Below are 21,365 nucleotides of genomic sequence, written 5' to 3'. Positions count from 1 at the left end.
TCCGCGCCCCAACACAGCCGCAAGAAACTGGGAAATATATTCAGGATAATTGAGTGCCATCGACATGATACACATGGACACAGTCATATTCACACAACAAGTTACGGGAGCGTCACGATCGGCCCCCTCCTCGGCTAGGGACCTGCGACGCGCGCGCGCGCTCTGCGCGAGCCACAAACATTCTGGACAGCCAGGCACATTGGTTACACAAACAACTATGTACACCGACGCGCCGGGCGGGACGCGCCGCGCGCACACATGACGGACTCTTTGTAGGAGAGCAGTGAAATGTTACGAAAAATAAATAACCGATGAATTGTGAAGTCGAGTAGCTGCATTGGCGTCTGGCCTGGCCGGGCGGGCGGCCGCGGCGGCGCGCCAGCCGCGCACCAATCCGAGTAAAAACGACTACTACAAAATACCTGATCTCTCGCGCGCGTACCGACCCCGCGGTACCCGGCATCATTATGCCTAATCTAGCATGGATTTGTACACGACTATGATCAAACTGCGAAAGACCTAGATGGGCTCGGTGGCGGCCCGGGCCCGGCCCGGGGGTGGGGGGTGGGGCCGGCCGGGGCGCCGCCTCTACTGGGGGTTGAGCTCGAGCCAGCGCGCCTCGAACAGCGTGCGCATGCTGTGGCCGGCCTTTCCGACCGGCGAGTCGTCCTCGTTGAACGTCTCGCAGTTGTTGAAGATGATGCGCATATCGGCGGTGAACTCGTCCTTGCTCTTGTACCTGCCGACGCGCACAGGTCAAAGGTCAGTGTCAGTGCCAGCTACACAGAGGTCAGATCAGAGTCACGTCAGGTCAACAGCAGTGATAAGATTAGACGATCCAGCCACTGTATCCACTGATCACGATATGATTTGAAAATAATACTCACACTCCTTCGTTGATTCGTTTCTTTATCGTGCTGAGATCCATAGGGCTCTTGATGATTTTCTTGTAGGTGGGAAACTGTTTGGTGTTGACTGGCAGAAGGAAGGGCCACGCCTCGTCGTGGGCCTCCAGCTCGGCGAGCACCGTCCGGCACATCGCCATCTCCTTGGCCAACTGTGTGAAACACACCGTGAGGGTCAGAATATGCGGCCAGACACACGGCCACTGCGTGAACACACACCGAGGGTCAGAGGTGGTCAGACACGGCAAAAGGCCAGCCAAGACACCAGAAACCTCAACAATGTCTCATAGGGTCGTTGAGATCATTATCGCGAGCGCGGTCCGCCGCCACGCCAGTTTCCCGTAGTGCAGTCACGAAGCAGTCCGGCGGGCGCGGAACCCGGGGGTTACATCAATTCCGCCAGTCACCTAACCGCCGCGCCGGGCCGATCTAATCAGGAAACTACGTGATTCGGATCGCGTTGCATCAGACTATCTCAAAGCCGAGCTGGATCGGCGACATTAGGCTAAAATAACTGCACATGAACTAGGATATTGAGGGAGTAAAAATGACTCATGTCAACATTAAATGCCTAATACTAGAGAAAACACTCAACCACTTCCGAACATGGAACATGGAACATGGACCTTCCCGTATCACAGTAAGTTGATGCCATGATTTTGACCGCATCCCATGACGAACTATCCTTTCCTAACGGCTCTGTACGCTTCTACGACTGATGGCTGACCACCAGCGCTGCTGAGAGCGTTACCTTTTTGTTGCCCCGCTCCTTCTTTGGCGGCGACTCGCGCTCCTCAGCCGGGCCGTCACCGCCAGCCTCGGACGGCTCCGGCGGCGGCTTGGCCTTCTTCGAGCGCGACTTCTTCGGGCTCTTGTGCGCGCAGGCCGGGCAGTGCCACTTGCCGCGCGGGACCTGAAGAGGGCGGCGGCGACCGGGTCAGTCGAGAGGGCAGGGCAAAGGCAGGCCCGGGGCCGTTAGTGAATAGGCTGCGGGCTGCGTGACATGCTGGATTATTTCTAACCGGTAAAAAGGAAAATGGTGTAACGTGACTGTCAAATCGTGACCCTGGCAGAAGCTATACCCTTGGCCACATTTTAGACATCGCTTATTTCACCAGCGTGTGCAGTGCGCGTCCACCATTGACCGACCGCAGTCGTGCTGCAGCTGACGTGTGCGTGTGTCCGGCACGACCCTCCCTCCCCCACCCCCAAACACACACTGGTGCCAAGACTGCCACACTGTGTTCCGCTTCCGTCTAGTCAGCTGGCAGTAACTGGCAGCAGGCCAGTTCAGCCGTCATCCCTCCCCGGTCAGATCAGCCGTGTGTCCCTACCCCCGCCAGCTGTCCGTCCTTACCTTGGCCACGGGCGGAGTGACGCACTCTGGGTGGAAGGCGCGCGGGCAGCCCTCACACAGCAGCACCTTGCCCTCGCCCTTGCCACAGACCACGCACGCCCGTTCACCAGTCGCCTTGTTGACGCACTCGAAACAGTACCTGCGCGTGGGATGGGGAGGTCAGGTATATGTATTCGGATAGGATATGGAATGTCGCAACTCAACATAATTTTCCACTTGTCATAAGAAATAACTATAAGTGAATACGATGCAATTCAAGCTACAAATTAAACAGAGCGTTTGATCTATTGGCTTATTGAAGCATAATTTCCGCCATGTGTAGTACTGCACCCCTGATTTTGACTAGCGCCCTCCCCCACCCCCGGCGCCGGCACTGACCAGTCTCCGTCTGGGATGGTGTCCATGGCCGGCTTGAAGCAGTACGTGTGGTAGCCCTTGTCACAGCCGTCGCAGAGCAGCAGCTTCTCCTCGTGGTCGCCGCTCGTGCAGAATTGACAGTTCTGCTGACGGAACGGCCCGTCAGAGCCACGGTCAACGCACGCGTCCACAGGCACACACAGTTGAACACTGGGAGAGCGCCCGGGCACACAGGCAGCGGCAGAGCCCCGAGCGCCCAACATAAAACAGAGCGGAGACCAGCGGGAGGAACGATTAATGAAGGCAGCAACAGAAACAACATCCGAACAGTTAGAACATAAATCTATTATAGGCGCTGCATGCAACCGGTGCTGGTAGTGAGCGAGAGAAAAGCGCGAACAATTTAGGTGACGCAGCAAAATCGCTCTGCATTAGTGCGGTAGAAAAATAATATAAACAAAAATTAACACCGAGATAAGCCAGTGAACCAAAAATATACAGCAACACCACCGGTTTAATAAGCAGGCATCGTGTGAGGAAGCGTTAGAGCAGCAGCTCACCGACCAATGCGTTAGCTCTCTCTGCCCCGACTCACCGCCTTCATGATGGACTTGTCCCAGGCGACCGACATCTCCAGCGCGTACAGACACATGGAGACCTGGGCGGCGGTGGATGTGCGCGGCAGCGCGTCGCGCCACACCAGCAGCGGCCGCGGGATGGTGTTGTTCTCCTCGGTGCCCAGGTTGGAGAGGCTCAGGTCGGCGCCCTTGGAGGTGCCCAGCGGCGGCTTCAGGTAGCGCCGCTCGATGTTCTGCTCGAGGTCGATGAGCCGGTCGCGCGCCAGGGTGACGGCGTTCAGGCGGCCCTCCTGCGGCTCGCAGGACGGCGCGAACAGCTCCCGGTCGCCGGAGGTGCGCGGCGGCAGGCGCCACGACTGAGGTAAGAGAGAACGGCGGGTTAGTGAGGATACACACTGAGATGGACATAATGAAGCTGGCAGAGCATTGTCACAAAATCAGGCATATGCTTGTGAAAACTGTGGAAACAACGAAACATCGAAACATTGTATCTTTTGTTTGTAACTGATCTTCAAAATCAATCTAGCTAACACACTTTCACGAGAGCGGTGTACTACTGTAATCCTGCATGTAAGTCGGGGCCCGACACGCCCTGCCACCCACCTTGAACTGCATGCTGGCCTGGGCGATGCGCTCCTCGAGGTTCTCGACGTGTTCGAGCAGCGACATCTCGATGGTGATGGCCACGTCCCGCCGGTACGAGCCCGGCGCGTCCGGCTCCGGCACCGGCTCCTCCGCACGCACACGCTTCTTGGACTTCTTCTTCGGCGACTTCGCCTTCTCCTTGGGCTTCTTCTCCTTCTTCTCGCCGTTGCTCTCCGCCTCCTTCTCCTCCCCGTCTCCGTCTCCGTCCTTCTGTTCCGTCTCTGCCTGGCCGTTGCCCTCTGGCGCCGTCTCCTGCTCCTGTTCAGCGTCCTCCTCTGACTCGTCCTCTGACTCCTCGGCGGCCGCCGCCGCTCCCGAGGACAGCGTGACCTCGGCAGGATTCACCTGTGGAGCGCGACACTCGGTGAACGACGGACACTGGCCAGCGGTCTGTTCCCAATAACTGTGTATATGGACGCTGTTCAGACACTTCGTTTTAGTCTGCACCTTGTAGTTTAGATCTCGATAGGAGTAAATTTTGATGGAAGAATATAATATTACACATAAAACATTTTTTTTTTTAACTTTTGCTGGCGAAATCAACATGCCAAGGCATTCATGGGCATAAAACTACAGGAATGACCAACAAAATTACGGGCGTATGTCAAACGCTAGATCATCTCAGACATATTTGATTGAATCATGCAAAATGAATCCATGGTAGCGGAATAGTATACCAAGAACTAATTAAGAAGACTGAGAAAACGAAAATATAGCATGTACGGCGATATTGCGTGGATGGCAATGCATGCGGCATTGTGAGCTTTTCCGTGTTCGTGCTCAAAAACAAAGACGCAAAAACAAGAGGAAAATAGCTTTCGTAACAGCCATACAGTGAAGCTGGTCTGGTTCCCGGTTCGGTCGGTCAACTTACTACGATTCGATTTTTCTCGGTTCGCTACAACCGCGGGAAAACATTGGTTATCGAGTGTTCGTACTAGGCATAGCCAGTAAAAACGAGTCACTTGCACACGTCAGACCAAGACACGTCAGAACAACACGACGACATGACATGCCACCGAGCCAATGGGAGATTATCCGTGTCGATTGTCGCTGCCGTCAGCGCCGATTTCATTGAAGACATTCCCTGAACGCGCCCCGATCAGCCCGCGAGGGACGGCGCACTCACCAGCTCGCAGGCTTCCACCACCGTGTCCTTGCAGGTGAGTATTTTGTTTTTGAGCGGCCGCTCGCGGATGCCGCGGTTGTGCATGGCGTTCACCAGCTGGTCGATCTGGGCGGTGTCTGAGACGCGCCACCAGCCGCGCTTGTACTCTGACGGGAGGAAAGGACGGGGGTGGTCAGTCAGTATCGCTTCGGTACAGCGGACACGGCCGGACGTAATTAGCCCACAATCATAGGATAATCACAATCAAATGACAAGACGTCACAAAGGAACAGATGGCGAGAGAGTTAGTAAATGAAAAAAATAATATGTAACTAAATAAATCATCAAATGAATTTATCGGGAGCCGCGGCGGCCGCCGAGGAGTCAGAGGACGAGTCGGAGGAGGACGGGGAACAGGAGCAGGAGACGGCGCCAGAGGATTTATCAATAATACGCTAAATCTCCATTCATCCACCACCAGTTCCTTCCCGCCCCTGATTGACCCCACTGAATTAACCTTGTGACACCAGCTCCCCTCCTGTCCCTCCGTCAGCCCTGCCTTCTCACCCTGCGGCACCTCCTGCGCCTCGTCCTCGCCGTTGTCCTCCTGTTCGGTGTTGTGCTGGTCGCCATTGCCCCCGCGCGCGCCGCCCCGCTCCGTCACCGACTCCTGCTCGTCGTCGGACAGCTCTGTGATGGTGCTGAAGTCGCACGGGTCCTTGGGCAGCACGCTGAACCACAGCTTCTCGGGCGCCTGCAGCGCCTGCAGCAGGTACTGGGACGGCACCAGGCCCAGGCCCGGGATCTGGATGGCGCCGTTCACCTCCTTCAGCGCGCCGCTCGCGCCCAGCGAGGCCAGCGAGGCGTTCAGGTAGCTCACCAGGTGTTTGCTGTTGAGCGGTGCGGCGTGGCTGGGCGCCGTGGACGGTTTGGGGGCGGCCGGCGCGGCGGCGGCCACCGGGTTCTCAGCCAGCTGTTTGATGGCGCTCAGACTGTCCTGGACGGAGGGCTCGGTCGCCGCCGGTACCGCCGGGTCCGGTTTGACCGCGGAGAGGGGCTCCGTCTTCACAGCGCTCTCCTCCGCTGCCGGCTCGACCTTCACCGGCGCCGGGGAGGCCGCCTTCAGCGGGATTTCCGCGCCGACCGGCGGCGGCTCCTGCTTCTCCACCTTCAGCGGCGCGTCGGCCGGCGCCTCCGGCTTCACGTCCGTCTCCATCTTGACGGGCGCTCCGTCGGCCGGCGGTGAGCCGCCGTTCACCCGCGGCGACTCGCCGCCCGACAGACCGTTCTCAGCGGCCGGCGGCACGGTGGCGTCACCGTTCGGCAGCCGCTCCTCCGTCACCTCCGCCTTCACCGGCGCCCCATCGCCGGCCGCCGTCTCCGCCACGCGCGGCCGCTTGCTGTTGCGGGAGTCGGGTGAGTCGGCCGGCCGCTTCTCGCCCACCTGACCGGCCTCCTCGGCCTCGCGGCGCCGGAGCCACTCCTGGTGCGAGGCGCGCCGCTGGTCGTACCGCTCGTCGGCGCCCACGCCGCTCTCCAGACTCTCCACGTAGATGCCGCCGGCGCGCGGCAGCACCCAGTAGGCGCGGTGGAACCGGTCCTGTCCCAGGCTGGTCGGACGAATCGTCCGGTTGCCCTCGTAGATGTCGCGGCTCAGCTGGTTGTTGTGGTTGCTCAGCTGCTCGATCCGCTTGTGCAGCTCCTCGGCGCTCATCGAGTTGATGTCCACCTCGTCCTGCAAACACGAGAAACTTGTTATAACACCTGACAGAGTATTACCAGAAAAGTATACAAACTTCACAAATTACAAGAAGCGCCCTACGTGGCACCCGTGACGTTTCTCAGCAGCTGGCCGCCCATCCATCCCGCTCCCCACAGACGCCCTGTGGCCTGTACTCACGTTGACGTCTCCCTCGTCGGCGGGCTCGCTCTCGTTGCCGCTCTCGTCCTTCTCCTCCTCCTCCTCGTCCTCTTCCTTGTGCTCCTCCCCCTCCTCCTTCTTGGAGGCCGGCTCGCTGAGTCGCGTAGTGTCGCCCGTGTCGCAGTTCTCACTGGCCTCGGGCGGCGGCGGCCGGCTGACCAGGTGCCGCTGCGCGAACTTCTTGGCGTGCAGCATCCGCATCCGTCGCAGCCGGCCGTCCAGGTTCCACTTCTCCTTCCGCTTGGTGTTCACCACCTCGATGGTGCTGTCAATCTGCCGGACCGGGAGGGTGTGCTGTCAGAACTGAGCTATAACTCGGTCAGGATTTAAAATCATTGCCGCAAATAGGCCGAGGGAATTATGTCATTAGCAAGATGATTAACCCGCGCCCTGCTGGGGGGGGGGGGTGTTTGAACACCCCCCCCCCCTTGTGGTTTTTGGCACACCTTATCATACATCAATTCTACACATGTTGTAAAAATTTCAGACCAAGGTCATTCAAGGTCAGGTCACCAGGTCACTTGAAGTGACCTCACCTCATAAAAAGTTTCAATGTCTGTCATAGCTACACCGAGTGACCGATCGCTTTGAAACTTTCAGCGATTGCTAAGAGCAATAGCATGTACAAAATGTATATCTCAGAATTTTGATATCGATGACCTAAGGTCAGGTCAAATTTGCGACCTCCCCATTATAAGTCAATGGGAGAAAATTGAAATGCGCCTCTTTTGGATGAAAGACATTATAAACACTCCCAAACACTGAATTACAAGTGGTTTAGACACACTGAACATGAAAATGGTGTCCGTGACCCCTGTTTATGCCCTGAGGTCATCTTAGGTCACGAATAGTATCTAACAGTTTTTCGCAAATAACTTTTGATAGAGGCAAGCTAGAGCGATGAAAACGCCTTAGATGTGTTCAGCTCGACGATACGGATCGACTGATATGCAACATGACCCTTTCCGGTCAGGTCATGACCTTGACCTGAGGTCAAATTTTCAAGTTGACCTTTCAAGGTCAAGTTATAGTTCATTCGATGCGTCTTGACGAGAGGAACACGATGCCGGTAAAAGTAAGCTCGTACAAGGCTTGGGTCAAAAGTTATTGCAGAAAAACTGTTTCCGAAAAAATCGGCTATTTTTGCAGTTTTTGCCCCCTGCAGGCAAAACCGTTGACGTTAGGTCAAATCTGAGAAAATTACTCAGAAAGGGCGTTAAGAGGGCTATCGAATGCGCTTTTCCGCGGCGCTGTAGCTCTATTGGTTCCCGAGTTATGCGTTGGCTTCTTGGAAATTGTCGACATTCGACCTGGAAATCGGCGAAATTTTGCCTTCAATGACCTCTGGTGACCTGACCTTTGACCTGACCAAAAAATTGACCGAAGTGATTTCCTCATTATTTTTGACGCTCTTTCGAACGCCGCCTTCCGCGTATCGCTACGTGGCCCAGGAGCCGAGTTAGAAGGGGGGGGGGGGTGTTCAGACACCCCCCCCCCCCAGCAGGGCGAGGAAATCCAGGACCCCCAGCAGGGCGCGGGTTAATTATTGATGCAATACGACCGTTTAACTACGACCATCATAGTGCTATTCGATAATGCATGACGTAACTAGCGTGGAAACATGTTCCTGCAAATTGCTCAGACCAAAAAGGCACACAAGTGCAACAAAACTGTGGCGACTGTAACAATAAACCGTCCCCAGACTCCCCGTTACCAAGCACCCCCTCCCCACACACACACCACTCCCGGCACCCGTTCCGCCCACCCCACAGACCTGTCGGAGGACGGCCTTGTTCTGCAGCAGGTCATTGCAGAGGTGCGGCACCCACACCACTCCCGGCACCCACCCCACCCGTCCCTGCACCCGTTCCGCCCACTCCACCGACCTGTCGGAGGACGGCCTTGTTCTGCAGCAGGTCATTGCAGAGGTGCGCCAGGATCTCCGTCTTCTCTGTGGGGTTCAGCGCCAGGTACGGCTTCTCCGTCAGCCACTGCGACATCTGGTACGTGCGGTTGGCGTCCATAGCGTCCTGGAAGTCGGCGTTCTTGGCGCGGCAGTGCGGGTCGCGCTGGTTCGGACACAGGCCGGTCAGCGTCTTCACCTCGCCGGACGCGCAGGCGAACATGTAGATGCGGAGCACCTCTGAGAGCGCCGTGTGCGTGATGTCCGCCTGCCGGAGCGTCTGGTTGAGGCAGGTGACGTGTCGGACCGGGTGCGGGATGCCCGGGTCCTCCACGGCGCACACCACCAGGTGCGTCAGCACCGAGAGCAGCTCCTCCTCGTGGTCGGGCTCGTTCAGCAGGCCCTGCTGCAGCGCGCCCAGCGACGGCAGCGACTCCATGTCGAAACCGAGCGTCTCGCCAAAGTTGTGCAGGAACTCGAACACCATCAGGGTGTTGGCGAACGCCTCGCCGGACAGCCGCAGGCCCGGAATACGCGCCAGCTCCGGCAGCGGCTTCTGGTCTGCAGGTCGAGGACCGGGCGCGGTCAGCGTGCGAATCCATGTACAAAACATGAACACACTAATCAAACTCAATGAGTTCTAACCATTTCACACTCATGTAAACCATTGTGCCAGGTAAAATATGAAATTTCGGTTACTCTCAAATGGACGCATTTATCACTTTGTTTTCATACCATAATGATCCATAGACTGCAACTCCCAGTCTCATCCCCCATTCGGCCCTCCCGCCCTGAATCTCGTTTCCCCGCTCCTCACCAGTGAGCGCCATGTCCTCGCGCGGCTTCTTCAGCTGCCGGATGACCTCGGCGTCCTGCAGCCGCTTCTCTCGGCGGCGCTCCTTGAGCGCGGCGCGCTCCACCTTCATGTCCTCTCGGCGCCGGTCGCGCTCCTCCTGGCGCCGGCGGGCGTCCAGCGCCTTCACCAGCAGCATGTGGTGGCGCCGCCGCTCGCGCTCCTGCCGGCCGCCGCGCAAGCGCCGCGTCACGGACCAGGCACACGACGGAGGGAAGCAGATCGGCCGAGGGAAAAGCAACTTATGAAGCGGCAATATGCTTTAGGGGGATGTCAATTCGTTGCTTTTTACAATATTTACGTTGGTTCTAATTCTACGAGAAAGCCAGCGCTTTAAAAGAGATTGTGAAATAAAATGCGACAAGGCTTGGACTTCGCAACAAAGCAGATATTTACTTTTCAAAGTAAAAACAAAACAGGGGACGGCCGTAATGTATTCTACAGCTGTACAGTTTCATAGCTAGGCTGACCATTCAGCGCGACCGAGCGTTCCGAGCGCATGCGAGGCGACCCCGGCGGCAGCAGGTCGGACAGCACGTTACCCTGGCGGCACCCACCGGTAAGCGAACAGGCGGCACAGACAGATTGGCGGGCAGACAGACATACTGACAGACTGACGGACCGGGGACAGGACACAGAGGACAGAGCGGCCGGCCGCATCACCCAGCGGAGGTGGCATGCGCTTCTAGGAGGACGCAACTGAGGATGTCTCGGCTGCTGCGGCGGCAGGATTCAATTACTATGAACCGGTTAGGAATTTCATAATGGAAAGGCCACCAACGTGGCAGCTGACTGATGGGGACAGTCTAACAGGAGTAACAGGAGAGTAAATACAGAGGCGGAGACAGGACTGGGAACCAGACTTCAACGCAGACAATAGGTATTATAGGCTTTGAATTTGACAGTCTTCAAAAAAAGAAGAAAACTATGTCGGTACTTGATTGATGATACTTTTTTATGAATCCCTTAAATACCCACACTACTGCGATAGGACAGGATGATCGTTGAACTGATTGGAGCAATATGTAAGTATGAGTTCAAATAAAAGAAGATCAACTATTTCGAACAAGGCAGCTGGTTTCCCGGAAAGGTGAGCCGCTCCACCCTGGTGGCGAGAGTCGAGGTCATGAAGGCGATCTACAGGAGGCTGGAGGCACGTCACCGGGTGCAGGACCTGGGGACCCCGGGCAGGCACGGAGCCCGTCTAGCGCGCCGGCGGCGGCCCCGAGACCGACCGGCCGTCCGCCCCGGGGGCATGCGACAGCGGAAGCCATGGCCACAGCGTTAGTCACCGCCCAGCGCCCCACCGACCCGGATAGTCAACGTACCACTTCTAGCCTATATAGCATCTCTCTCTGTTTGTTCAGCTCCTAGAAAACAGACAGACAACGTCGTTAGTTCGGGCCCGGTGCCCCCGGGGCACCTGCACAGCTAGGCGGGCGGCGGCCGGCGGTGGGCGCGCCGCCCCAGCACTACGGAGCGCCACTACGCCCCTACTGACCCTCAGTCCGCGGCGGCCGGCTGACCGGACCGGACCGGACCGGACCGCGGCACACGGCACACGCTACACACGGTGGGCGCCACAGGGAACGCGCTGCCGCCGACCGGGGAGGGGGGACGGACGGGGACTTACCTGTGCCTTGCGCAGGTTTTCGGCCGCCTTCTGCTTCTCCAGCTCTTCCTGTTTGCGGCGCCGCTCCTGGGACGCAGCGGGCAACCGTTAGACGGGACGGGGAGGCGGGCGGGGAAGCTGCGTGGGCAGGGGGGTCGGTGTGGAAGTTGTAGGGTGGACAAGAGGAGAGAAAAGTGACGGAACAGAGGGGCGGGTATGACAGTCTGGCGAAGGTGAGAAGAGCATCAACTACAATTACTGCATCATCAAGGAGCACTGAACTGCGGAGAACTGATGATTATCTGAACTACACAAATTACACAAATGAAGCAGACAGGTGATTAGCGAAATGATCTGATAGTGCGCTTTGGACACAAAACTGTATGCACATTGCGCAATATAGCGCCATTGCGGGGAATACGAATTCAGTACCTCGAGCATTTGAAGGTTTTTGAGCTCCCGTTCCTTCTTCTTCTGCTCCTCTTTGAGTTGTCTGTAAAGAAACGCTCATATTGATATGTTTCCCACGTTTGTGACCACACATGCACGAATATCACACACTGCCCCTAACACCAACCAAAACCGCATACTGTCCTCAACATCCTACCGCTATAAACCCTCCGAACGTCAACTAAGCGACTCCTGCCACGATAGCAATCAACAGCTCGAGTCCCATAGATAAGCAGAACAGATTTACGCACACCACGTCCTTCCGGTCGAGCGGATACCCCCCCCCCCTCCTATCGCCATCGGTTCAGGACAGGGTGTGAGTGCTCGGCAGGGATACGCACCTAGCGCGTCTATCCTCCTCCAGCTGTCTCATGAGCTCCATGGCCTGGTGGTAGCTGGAGGCGGACGGACCGGCGCCCGAGCCGGAGCCAGACGCGCCGCCGCCGCCCTCCTCACTGTGAGCACAGACCGATACCAGTCAGACAGGGAACACACAGACAGACACATAGCCGCGCCGCCTTTGTCAGTGATCGCACAGACATCACCAGCCAAATAAAGGACACCCGATCAGGACTGAGCCATTGGGTAGACACACATGCCCTGAGTAATGACAGGATAGAGTATGTATTTTAGCACTCAACATGTAGCATTCAATCAATGAAAAAGTCATTAGTCAACCTTCCAAGAAATATTGCATAACGGAATCCTATAAAATCACAGCCTGTCCAGCCCCGTCACCTTTTGATGTTGATGACGTACGGTTTCTTGAACTGTCGCTTGCTCTTGCCGCCGCTGAGCACGTCCACCTGGCGTTTGACCTCGGCCTCCGACATGGGGATGCACTCCTCGCCGTCCTCGGAGATCTGATAGAGGGGAACAGAGGGAGGTCAGAGGAGCGGCGAAATGGGAAGGCGGCAGTCGGTCCGGGACACGACACGACACGGGACTTAGCGCATTGGTGGTGTTAAAACTGTCAGTTTCAACATTGGTGGTGTTGAAACTGCCTGATGGGCTTAACAATGACATAGCCACCGGGAAAATGTTTACGTTAAAAAAAAAAACGCGCTACTTTTCCGACTTGAAGCCGGTCGAGGCCGGTCTAATCGCCCGACGTCTCAGGCTGCTGACCTTGAGGTAGTCGCCGATGACGACCTTGCTGCTGAAGGTAAAGTGGTCCCTCGTCACGTCTGTGATGTTGTTCCGCTCCAGGTACTGAAGGCATCATCAGAGGGAACACGTCACAAATGACCGACACAGGTAACGAACAGCGGAACTGGGCAACACCCGAACGAGGAACAAGGACAGCCATCGCCGAGCTGCAAACGCTTCTAAGGCATCAACTGAAGATGACCCGACATCCCTGTTCTCTTTACTCCATCAACATTCTACCACTATTTCATCAGCCGGTACGTTCTCTCACCCGCAGTATGTCGGGGAACTGTCTGAAGGCCTTTCCGCAGGGCGCGTAGTAGACGACGTCGCCGCGCGGTCCCGCCTGGGTGATTTTGCGGATGGTGGTCTCCCGCCGCCAGCCGCGGTCCAGCGGCACGCGCAGCTTGCGCTCGTCAGTCACCACCCGGCGGCGTTTGGACGGCGTCAGACCTGCGCGGGGCGGATGACGCGGTAAGTTAGTGAGACACATGCGGGTGTAGCTCACAGTAAGAGGAGTCAGCGGCAGCGTAGTGAGAAAAGTGAAACTCACTGAGGGCTAGCCGAGCCAGCGGTAAATTGGCACTCAAATCGAAGGCCAAGGTAGGTTATCGAGTCCCGTTTCTCTGACGTTTTCTTTTGAATATATAAAACATATGACGTAATCGCTGACAGCTGCATCCAGGATACAGACCATCCGTCCCCTCCCGATACCCAATCCCTCCATCCCTCCCCGCCGTTCCCGCCGCCCATGTCGACCGTACCTGCGGCGTCGGAGCCGGGCGCGCCGCGGCTGGAGGAGACCTCGCACTCGGACTCGCGGTCCGACAGCTCCTCGCTGTCCATGCCGCTACTGTCCTCGTACTCGCGCTTCAGACGCGCCAGGTAGCTGGAATAGGGGAAACTGCCAGTGCACGGGCGGCAGCGGCGCCGGCACGGGGACCGTTAGTAAGCGCGCGCGGCCCCACCGGCCCAGTGCAGCGGACAGACAGCGGCGCAAGACGTGTGCGGTGTTCGTGTGGGTTAGGCCGTCACCGGGGCGTCCTGTGGGCTCTGGGAGGTGGCCGAACAGGCAAGTTGTTATGTTGGCCGGAGCAGTTGTTATGTGTTTGGATAGACGCAGAAGGAGTGGCACTGTTACTTGATGGTTATATGAATAGGTATTTGATAATGAATTACTTCGAAATACTTTGATCATGGGAAGTGCGTTCACACAACTGTTAGTGATATGGATTAAACCCCATCAGATTCAAACGAAGCAAGAAACGCAACAGTTACAGCCCATCCACGGCCAGTCGTCATAAATAAATAATCGTTCATTTAGCCGGCACGTAACCTCAGCTGATTTCAACAACGGCCACGTAATATCCCCGACTTCAAAAAGGGAGCCATAAATCGCCCAGTCAGGCATGACAATGGGTTAGATCAATCCATTACGAGCTGTCGGAAGCCCCCACCAGGAGACCCGCGGGTGTGTATTTAGTACATATTTCAGGAAGGTACCTCGATCGCCCAGTTAATGACAGAGCCGGAAGACCGCCGCGCTGCCCGGCGCCGCGCGGTGCCGGAGGAGCCGGGCCGCGGACGGGCGGGGCGCGGCTCCTCCGGCGGCGCGCGGCACACCCTGCGCGCACGCTCACCTGCTCAACTGCTCGTCCGTGCTCGAGGTGACCTTGTGTTTGCGCTGGTCAGAGGAGCCGGCAGACTTCACTGACAGAGCGTCGTCGTCCTCGCCGGCGCCGGCGGCGGCGGCCGGTGCCGTGGAGGAGCGCGGCCGCACCTCGATCGTCAGCTCGTCGGTGGACATGTGCATGGCGCCGCTGCCGCCCGGCTGCGCGAGACACGGCGGATACAGGTCAGTCAGAGGGGGGGGGGCTGGGTCACACGGCGGGTCCAGGTCAGTCAGAGGGGGAGGGAGAGGAGGGGTGGGTCCCTTTAATTTTTATCCTAGGCAAAGAAACAAATCGAAACGGCTGGCATAACGAAGGTTTTAAAGCACCACCCGTCACGCTCCGTCAGGCGGGCTGACTCAGCCGGGGCGGCGTTAAATGGTCTGCCGCTCGTCACTGTGTGAGAGGCACACCTCCGACTCCAGCCACCCCCGGACGCAGCCCGCCAGTCACCGCGGTCGGCCGGCCGGGCTGACTCAGCCCACTCCGCGGAATGACTCAGCGCTCGGGCCTACCGACTGATAGCGCCACTACAGCAGCGCTCACGGTCTCAGCTGGTGTCCTCAGGACGGCCGGTGGGCGAGGGGACCGGCGGGGACGACGGGTGGGGGGGGGGGGGCGTGGGGACAGGCGGGGACGACGGGTGGGCGAGGGGACGGGCGGGGGCGGCCGGGTGGACAGGAAGGACGGCGCGGAGTAGGGAGGGAGGGGGGAAACTGAGATGGCGACAACAGCTGAGCTCAGTTCCACTCGGCGGGAGTTTGGTCCTGATAATCTCTAGACCACAAACATGGCACCTCTCCGATGGGTGCATTACACGTTTTATCGGCTCCACGAACGGCCTATCGCGGTCCGGTGGCCGGTGACGCAAGCCAGGCTATAGCCAGCGCCTCAATATGTAAACGGCCAGTCGTCACTTCCCGCTTATGAGAATAATATGGAAATGGGCACCGATCCAAATAGCTGCAGGTTCAGGGTCAGTAGGCACAGTTCGCTGCCGTTCTCCGAGCACAAACCAACTTTTGTCCGATACTTTGCAGCCTCTGGGATTTCTTACAATGAAAATGTATTCAAATGTTCTTGACTAAAGCCTACCTTACGGTCAACATCGTGATTATCAGCATGTGAGACAGCTCATCTCATTCAAATCACCGAACTAGTGCTCCAGAAGGATTAACATATTTTAATACGGGACGGATTCAAAACGAGAATAGTTCCGTATTTGTACTTGGTTAGTTCTTCGCTAAATTTCATTTATTTTCGGCTTTATATTGCCCCTCAGGCATGTAACTTTATACTCATTATGCATTCTTAAGGTTGAGATGCAATGTTCGGCATGCTGGTACGAAAAGTGCGTCATTATCTGGGCGTAAAAATAGCATATCAAAAGAACACATCCGTATGCATAATACGTACCGCAAAACTACCTTAAATCAAGACCATACCATAAGACATAAAAGGTCTTCAGCATAGACCAGCACAGCCACTAAATTTAAGACACATCCCCCCTCCGACATGCAGTCATTAATTAGAGGCCAGCGTGAGTTATGCAGTCAGCACAGCTGTGTGTTATGCAGTCATCGCATTATGCTATGCATCAATCGCTGTGCGCTGTACAGGAACACGGCACAGCCATCGCAGTGAGCTATACAGTTAAAACGGTCAGCTACACAGCCAGTGCGGTATGGTAAGCGGGTATTGCGGATACAGCTGCAGCCTGGTTTCAGGGCGGTCGGCGCGGCGGCGCCCGCCCGGCCCGACTGCCTACCTGGCTGCCGTCGTCCGTGCCGCGGCGGCGCCCGCCCGGCCCGACTGCCTACCTGGCTGCCGTCGTCCGTGCCGCGACTGTTGGCCAGCAGGGAGGCCACCGTGTTCTTCTTCGGCCGCGACACGCCCACACCCAGCTTCTTGGCGCGCGAGCGCCGCTGTCCGCTGCCGCTGCTCCCGCTGCCGCTGCCGCCGGCTCCGAACGCCGCCATCGCCTGCCGGCCGCCGCCGCCCGTCAGCCGCGCCCACAGCAGTCCCGAGCATGCAGCGCCAGACGGCCCAGCCCGGCCCGGGCGGCCGGCCCGGCTATACACACGCTGCCGCCCACAGCCAGCGGCCGGGCGCCGCGCCCGCCCGCCCCCGAGCCGCGCCCGCAGTCAGGCTCGTGCCAAACTAGACAGCCGGAGCGCAGCGGACGGGGAGGTGTCGGCGCGCGCACAGCGAGTACTCACCTTCTGAGCCGAGGCCATGGCAGTGTGGAAGCGCAGCTGCTCCATCTGCATCTCGGGAGTGAGCGGCACACCGAGCGCTGCGGCGGCCGCCGCGCCGCCCGGGAACGCAGACACGTCCGGCAGGCTGCTCCGCTCTGCACGGGGACAAACAGACAGTCAGAACAGACACAGACAGTCCGGGAACACCGACACGTCTGGTAGGCTGCTCCGCTCGAAAAACACAGGGCCAAGGTGGAAATTGGACAGAGCCAGTGGCATTTGTAGTGCACAGGCACACATATACAATAGTGGATCGTAGATTGCGGCAAGAGCTTTTATGCTATCGATCAGGAAGCTGGTGAGTCTTTTACGTAAGGCATGGGGAGGCTTAACACTCCTGAACAAGCCCAATTCCTCCCATGATCCACTCACTTTTGGAGGCGGCTGGCGGCGGCGGCTTTTTGGAGAGGTTGAGCGGCCCGTCGGCGGCGGCCGGTGGTGAGCGCGAGCCTCCAGCGCGCTCCACGGGCGTCAGCGACACTGAGCTGGTGAGCATGGTGGTGCCCTTGGCGGCCACCGGGGTGATGGTCACCTGGGCACTGCCCGAGGTGGACGGCAGCTGCCCCACCTGCGGGGCACGGCCGGGGGACGGGGTCAGATGGGTCGCCGCGCCGCGCGGCGCGGGGGGGGGGGGAGCGGGCCAGAGGGGCTGAACTGGCGGGGACAAAAATAACGAGAGTCGTCAAAGACGAATTGAGGGCCAAGGCCTTGCTTACTAGCCACTACTTTGACTAAAAATATTTTACTTTCAAAGTTTGCAACATCACATGAGCCTGGAATCGAGGTGGTAGATCTGCAAAAAAGTTATTTGATGATGTAACAAAAATGTCAACTGATCAGGGTTTTCAAAGGTGGGGTAAGTGTTAAATTCCAATGCAAAACATGCAGTTTTGTTGTCAAATACATTCGCCGACATGCTAAACTGATGCCTAGCTTTTTTCCTTTACAAGCGACTAGACGAGCAAGCCTAAGTGAAACTATTTTACGGCGTTAAGTGATCCACCCTCTATATCTACCCTGTTAAGTCCGTTAGACCCATATTCAGTATGCTATGCTCCCCGGAACTCCCTGCCATTGCCCCGTTCACAAAGGATTCCGTAAGCTCTTTCTGGCCATTCGGTTAGCTCATGCAGTCCCTACCCTTCCGTCCGACTCCTCCATCCCCCCTCCCCTCCTCCCTTGGTTGCGCGGTGCGGTGCCAAGCAGTGCGGACGGGCGGTACAGTATCCATCCTCCCCGAGATCGAATCCAGCCCCGCCAAACCCGGGCGCCACCATACCCCGCTACCCGCTCCACAGCCTCCATTAGTGGCAACAAGCCCGCATTGCTCACCGCTCAGCAGTCTAGCGAAAATACCCGGCAGTAACTAGCAGTTAGCAGTAGCACCAAGCTAGACACCCCGGTACCAGCTTGACTAGCCGTTAGCACTAAGCAAGGCGCCCCCAGTGCTTGGACTAGCCGTTAGCACTAAGCTAGGCGCCCCCAGTGCTTGGACTAGCTTGTTAACGCTAAGCTAGGCGCCCTAGTGCCTTGACTAGCTCGTTAGCGCTAAGCTAGGCGCCCCAGTGCCTTGACTGGCCGCTAGCGCTAAGCTAAGCGCCGCTGTGCCATGACTAGCTCATTAGCGCTAAGCTAGGCGCCGCTGTGCCATGACTATCCGTTAGCGCGCTAAGCGGTGCGCCGCTGTGCCATGACTATTCGTTAGCGGCGCGCGCTAAGCGGTGCGCCGGTTAGTCTGACCGGGACGGACCAACTGGGACTGACCACCCGCCCACTAACCGCGCCAGAGTCCTTAGCAACTGGCTTAATCTCCACCTTGGTTCCGAGCATCTCCAGCTGTCGGAGCCGGTCGCTGGTCGACTTGGACGACGTGGGCGTGATGGTGACGCTGTCCGTCAGCCGCGTCTGCAAGACACACAGAGAGGGAGGGGTGCCACTGTCAGCCGCGTCTGCCGGGGCAAATAACAGACGGACGGGAGGAGAGTCAGTATAGGGGAGAGGTAACACAGGGTAACATACCACTGTCCGTCAGCCGCGTCTGCCGGGTACACACGGACGGACGGGACGAGCAGTCAGCACAGGGGAGACAGAAATGACGGAAGGGACAGCACACGGAAACGAAAAACCAAAAGGTGGCGGGGTTCGCCTCGGTCGACAAGTGACAAAACGCTAATGACAGTCGGTGGCACGTCACTAACATTTCTCAGCGGCATACGGAAGCAAATATGACATTTACGACTGATTTTCACACTTTCTCGCACATTATCCCTGTTCTGCAGCAAGTAGCGCTAGTGACCCACCTCCGTGGCCGGCGATCTGCCCAGGATGCTGGAGACTCCGTGCGTCAGCGAGCCCCCGGCGGCGGCAGCGGCGGCGGCGGCGGCGTACGGCGGGTCCAGCGAGATGGTCTTCTTTCGTCCGCGGTTGGTGGTGCCGGGCACCTTGGGGCCGCTGATGGACGAGGTGTGCTTGATTATCTCGGTACCGTCGGGCAGCAGAGGGCCGCCGGTACGGCTGAAACACGGCCCGCCGGCACCTACAGAGCCGCTGCGCGCCCGACCGGCCCGAGGCCAGGGGATGCGTGGGAGGAGAAGCAAGGGGTGGGGTGGGATGGGATTTAATGGAGCGGGGACATTGAAAGACGGGACGGAGTCTGAGAGACTGAGCAAAGCGCAAAATTTCGGACTATAAGGGCTAACATATCTCATTACAGACACGTGGCGCAATGGCTGGCAAAGGACACAATAGCGAGGAGCAATAACCATAGAGACGGCACTCGACAATCCCCAGCGGCCCCGCCTCGGCTCGGCTGCAGCCATCGTGGCCTGCCCCTCCCTCCCCGCCCTCCCCCTGATTGGGAGCCGCAGCTTAGCATACCTAATGAAGTGGACACATTTCAGAGCGGCCATCAAACCTGTTACGCCTGCCTCAACAGGTACACGAAACATTACGAATATACAACCAGCTCAAACGTGAGGTACTAAATATGAAAAATCAACACATCACTTTCCCATTATTATTAGCATATTGAATCACGAAAAGCTAAACATAGACACGGCACTCAGTGGCTGCCTTATTTTCCGCTCTGGATGGCGTAAGGGCTAATCACCCCGATCACAGTCGGCTCCGAGGATTTCCGCGGGTCCGTTACCGGCTATCTGTGAGATCGCCGGGTTATTCAACTGCACGTACAGTAGGTCTACTAAAAAAGTCCCCCGCTCCAGAGGCGGCCGGCCGGCCGAACCCCCGGATTCCAGCCCCGACTCTACTGCGCAGGCCGCGGCAGTGACACGGGTCAGGTCGCGGCGCCCGGCGAGTGGGTCAGTTGGCGGCGGCCGGCCGTGGAGTGAGGACGCCGTGTGTGGGGCGCAGAGATGCCGCAGTGCAGAGGAGGGGAAGATAGTGACTCTGCACGATGCCGGAAATGATGCCTTTGTGATCTAAATTAAGCACCTGCACTGCAGTGCATATCCTCCCTTGCCCCATTCCTATTATATCATAATCCTTCAATAATCCGTAATGACCATTCAACGCAAGCAAGCAAACAAAACAACCCGTTTAGCGGCGGCATCATCTCGGATAAAAAAGCGACAGTGATGATTAGAATTGACTTAGCGCGAGGGCAACTCGAGGGGTATATACCTATGTATCATATCATTATGCTGAGTATTTTATTCCCATCTAGCAAATTAAGATTGGGGATCTTGTCCAACAAGTCAGCAGCCGTTCTAGACACAGATAAATGCTTTGTTTTCGGTCGCATCATTACCTGCAATAATTCGAAGCGAGGTTTAACCCTCGCCGGCCGAGAAGAAGGGGTGGATGCCGCCACCATGTATTTTTTTGTGGTAGCTCAAAAAACACTGATGATAGAAGGCTGACATTTCATATGCCTTACATTTGATTCAAGCCGGATCATTTCAAATTAACCACGTTTTCATGTCAGGTCACTTACCTATGACGTCTTAAGTAAACCTCTGCAGACTGCTGACTGCACGGTTGTCGGTTATAAAATAATGCAAATCCGTAATGCACTTAGTGTCATATAAGCATAATGGGAAAATATGGAAACTGTTAATTTGGCGTCGGAAATGACCTAAAAATATACCTCAAGCTCATGAAATCGTGACTTCATACATTCTTGGCAAGGTTTAATGTTTCACTTTTGCATTCTTCACCTTGCGTGACGGCATGCTCGTCAATAGGAGTGCTTCGTCAATAACTCCCGATCAAAATGAGCTAGCCAGTCGGGACAGCCATCAATGGACTCTGCAAGACATGCCGAATCAAATGTTATGCAACATGTCCTCCTTTTAACAGCTTCGTGACCTGTGTTGCCCTAACATGACATTGACCTAAACATCCTAAATTGCTTCACCTAAGCAAAAATCATATAAATCGACGCGTCGTCTGAGAACAGGAAACACGATTGTATCGAAATTACGATAATGCGACCATTTTTTGCGAAGTTATTCACCACAAACCAATCCAATGCCTTGGGACCCTTGGAGGTCACTGATATTTTAAAATGGGGTAACAGTCGCTGCGTCACGTAACGACGCAAGTGCTCGTTTTTTCCGCGAGGCTCTAGCAGTTAGC

At 56.9% G+C, this 21,365-nt stretch overlaps 1 protein-coding gene across 12 annotated transcripts in view; it reads right to left on the bottom strand.

The window, feature by feature from the left end:
• Positions 1-21: 21 nt before the first annotated feature.
• Positions 22-21,365, bottom strand: part of LOC122366778 (bromodomain adjacent to zinc finger domain protein 2B-like) — a 53,723-nt gene continuing 32,379 nt past the window's right edge. For 4 of the 12 annotated variants that reach the window (XM_043339344.1, XM_043339346.1, XM_043339347.1 and 1 more), the window contains 26 exons: positions 19,067-19,280; positions 18,546-18,671; positions 17,139-17,334; positions 16,728-16,861; positions 16,329-16,490; positions 14,479-14,669; positions 13,603-13,742; positions 13,110-13,291; positions 12,818-12,901; positions 12,428-12,552; positions 12,031-12,144; positions 11,672-11,732; positions 11,261-11,326; positions 10,956-10,997; positions 9,592-9,790; positions 8,758-9,335; positions 6,851-7,144; positions 5,518-6,685; positions 4,972-5,117; positions 3,801-4,187; positions 3,215-3,553; positions 2,641-2,765; positions 2,263-2,401; positions 1,657-1,818; positions 888-1,057; positions 22-739 (listed from right to left, as the gene is read on the bottom strand). In XM_043339344.1, coding sequence (XP_043195279.1) covers positions 589-739; positions 888-1,057; positions 1,657-1,818; positions 2,263-2,401; positions 2,641-2,765; positions 3,215-3,553; positions 3,801-4,187; positions 4,972-5,117; positions 5,518-6,685; positions 6,851-7,144; positions 8,758-9,335; positions 9,592-9,790; positions 10,956-10,997; positions 11,261-11,326; positions 11,672-11,732; positions 12,031-12,144; positions 12,428-12,552; positions 12,818-12,901; positions 13,110-13,291; positions 13,603-13,742; positions 14,479-14,669; positions 16,329-16,490; positions 16,728-16,861; positions 17,139-17,334; positions 18,546-18,671; positions 19,067-19,280 — 5,695 coding nt within the window. In that variant the 3' untranslated portion in view covers positions 22-588. The remainder of the gene's footprint in view (positions 740-887; positions 1,058-1,656; positions 1,819-2,262; positions 2,402-2,640; positions 2,766-3,214; positions 3,554-3,800; positions 4,188-4,971; positions 5,118-5,517; positions 6,686-6,850; positions 7,145-8,757; positions 9,336-9,591; positions 9,791-10,955; positions 10,998-11,260; positions 11,327-11,671; positions 11,733-12,030; positions 12,145-12,427; positions 12,553-12,817; positions 12,902-13,109; positions 13,292-13,602; positions 13,743-14,478; positions 14,670-16,328; positions 16,491-16,727; positions 16,862-17,138; positions 17,335-18,545; positions 18,672-19,066; positions 19,281-21,365) is intronic. The other 8 variants (XM_043339348.1, XM_043339349.1, XM_043339350.1 and 5 more) reach the window with 8 other exon arrangements.

The sequence above is a fragment of the Amphibalanus amphitrite genome, unplaced genomic scaffold (assembly GCF_019059575.1).
Source record: "Amphibalanus amphitrite isolate SeventyFive unplaced genomic scaffold, NRLGWU_Aamphi_draft 000830F_arrow, whole genome shotgun sequence".
Lineage (NCBI taxonomy): Eukaryota > Metazoa > Arthropoda > Thecostraca > Balanomorpha > Balanidae > Amphibalanus > Amphibalanus amphitrite.
Note: the sequence above shows the minus strand (reverse complement) of the source record. Positions and strands in the feature narration are given on the sequence as shown.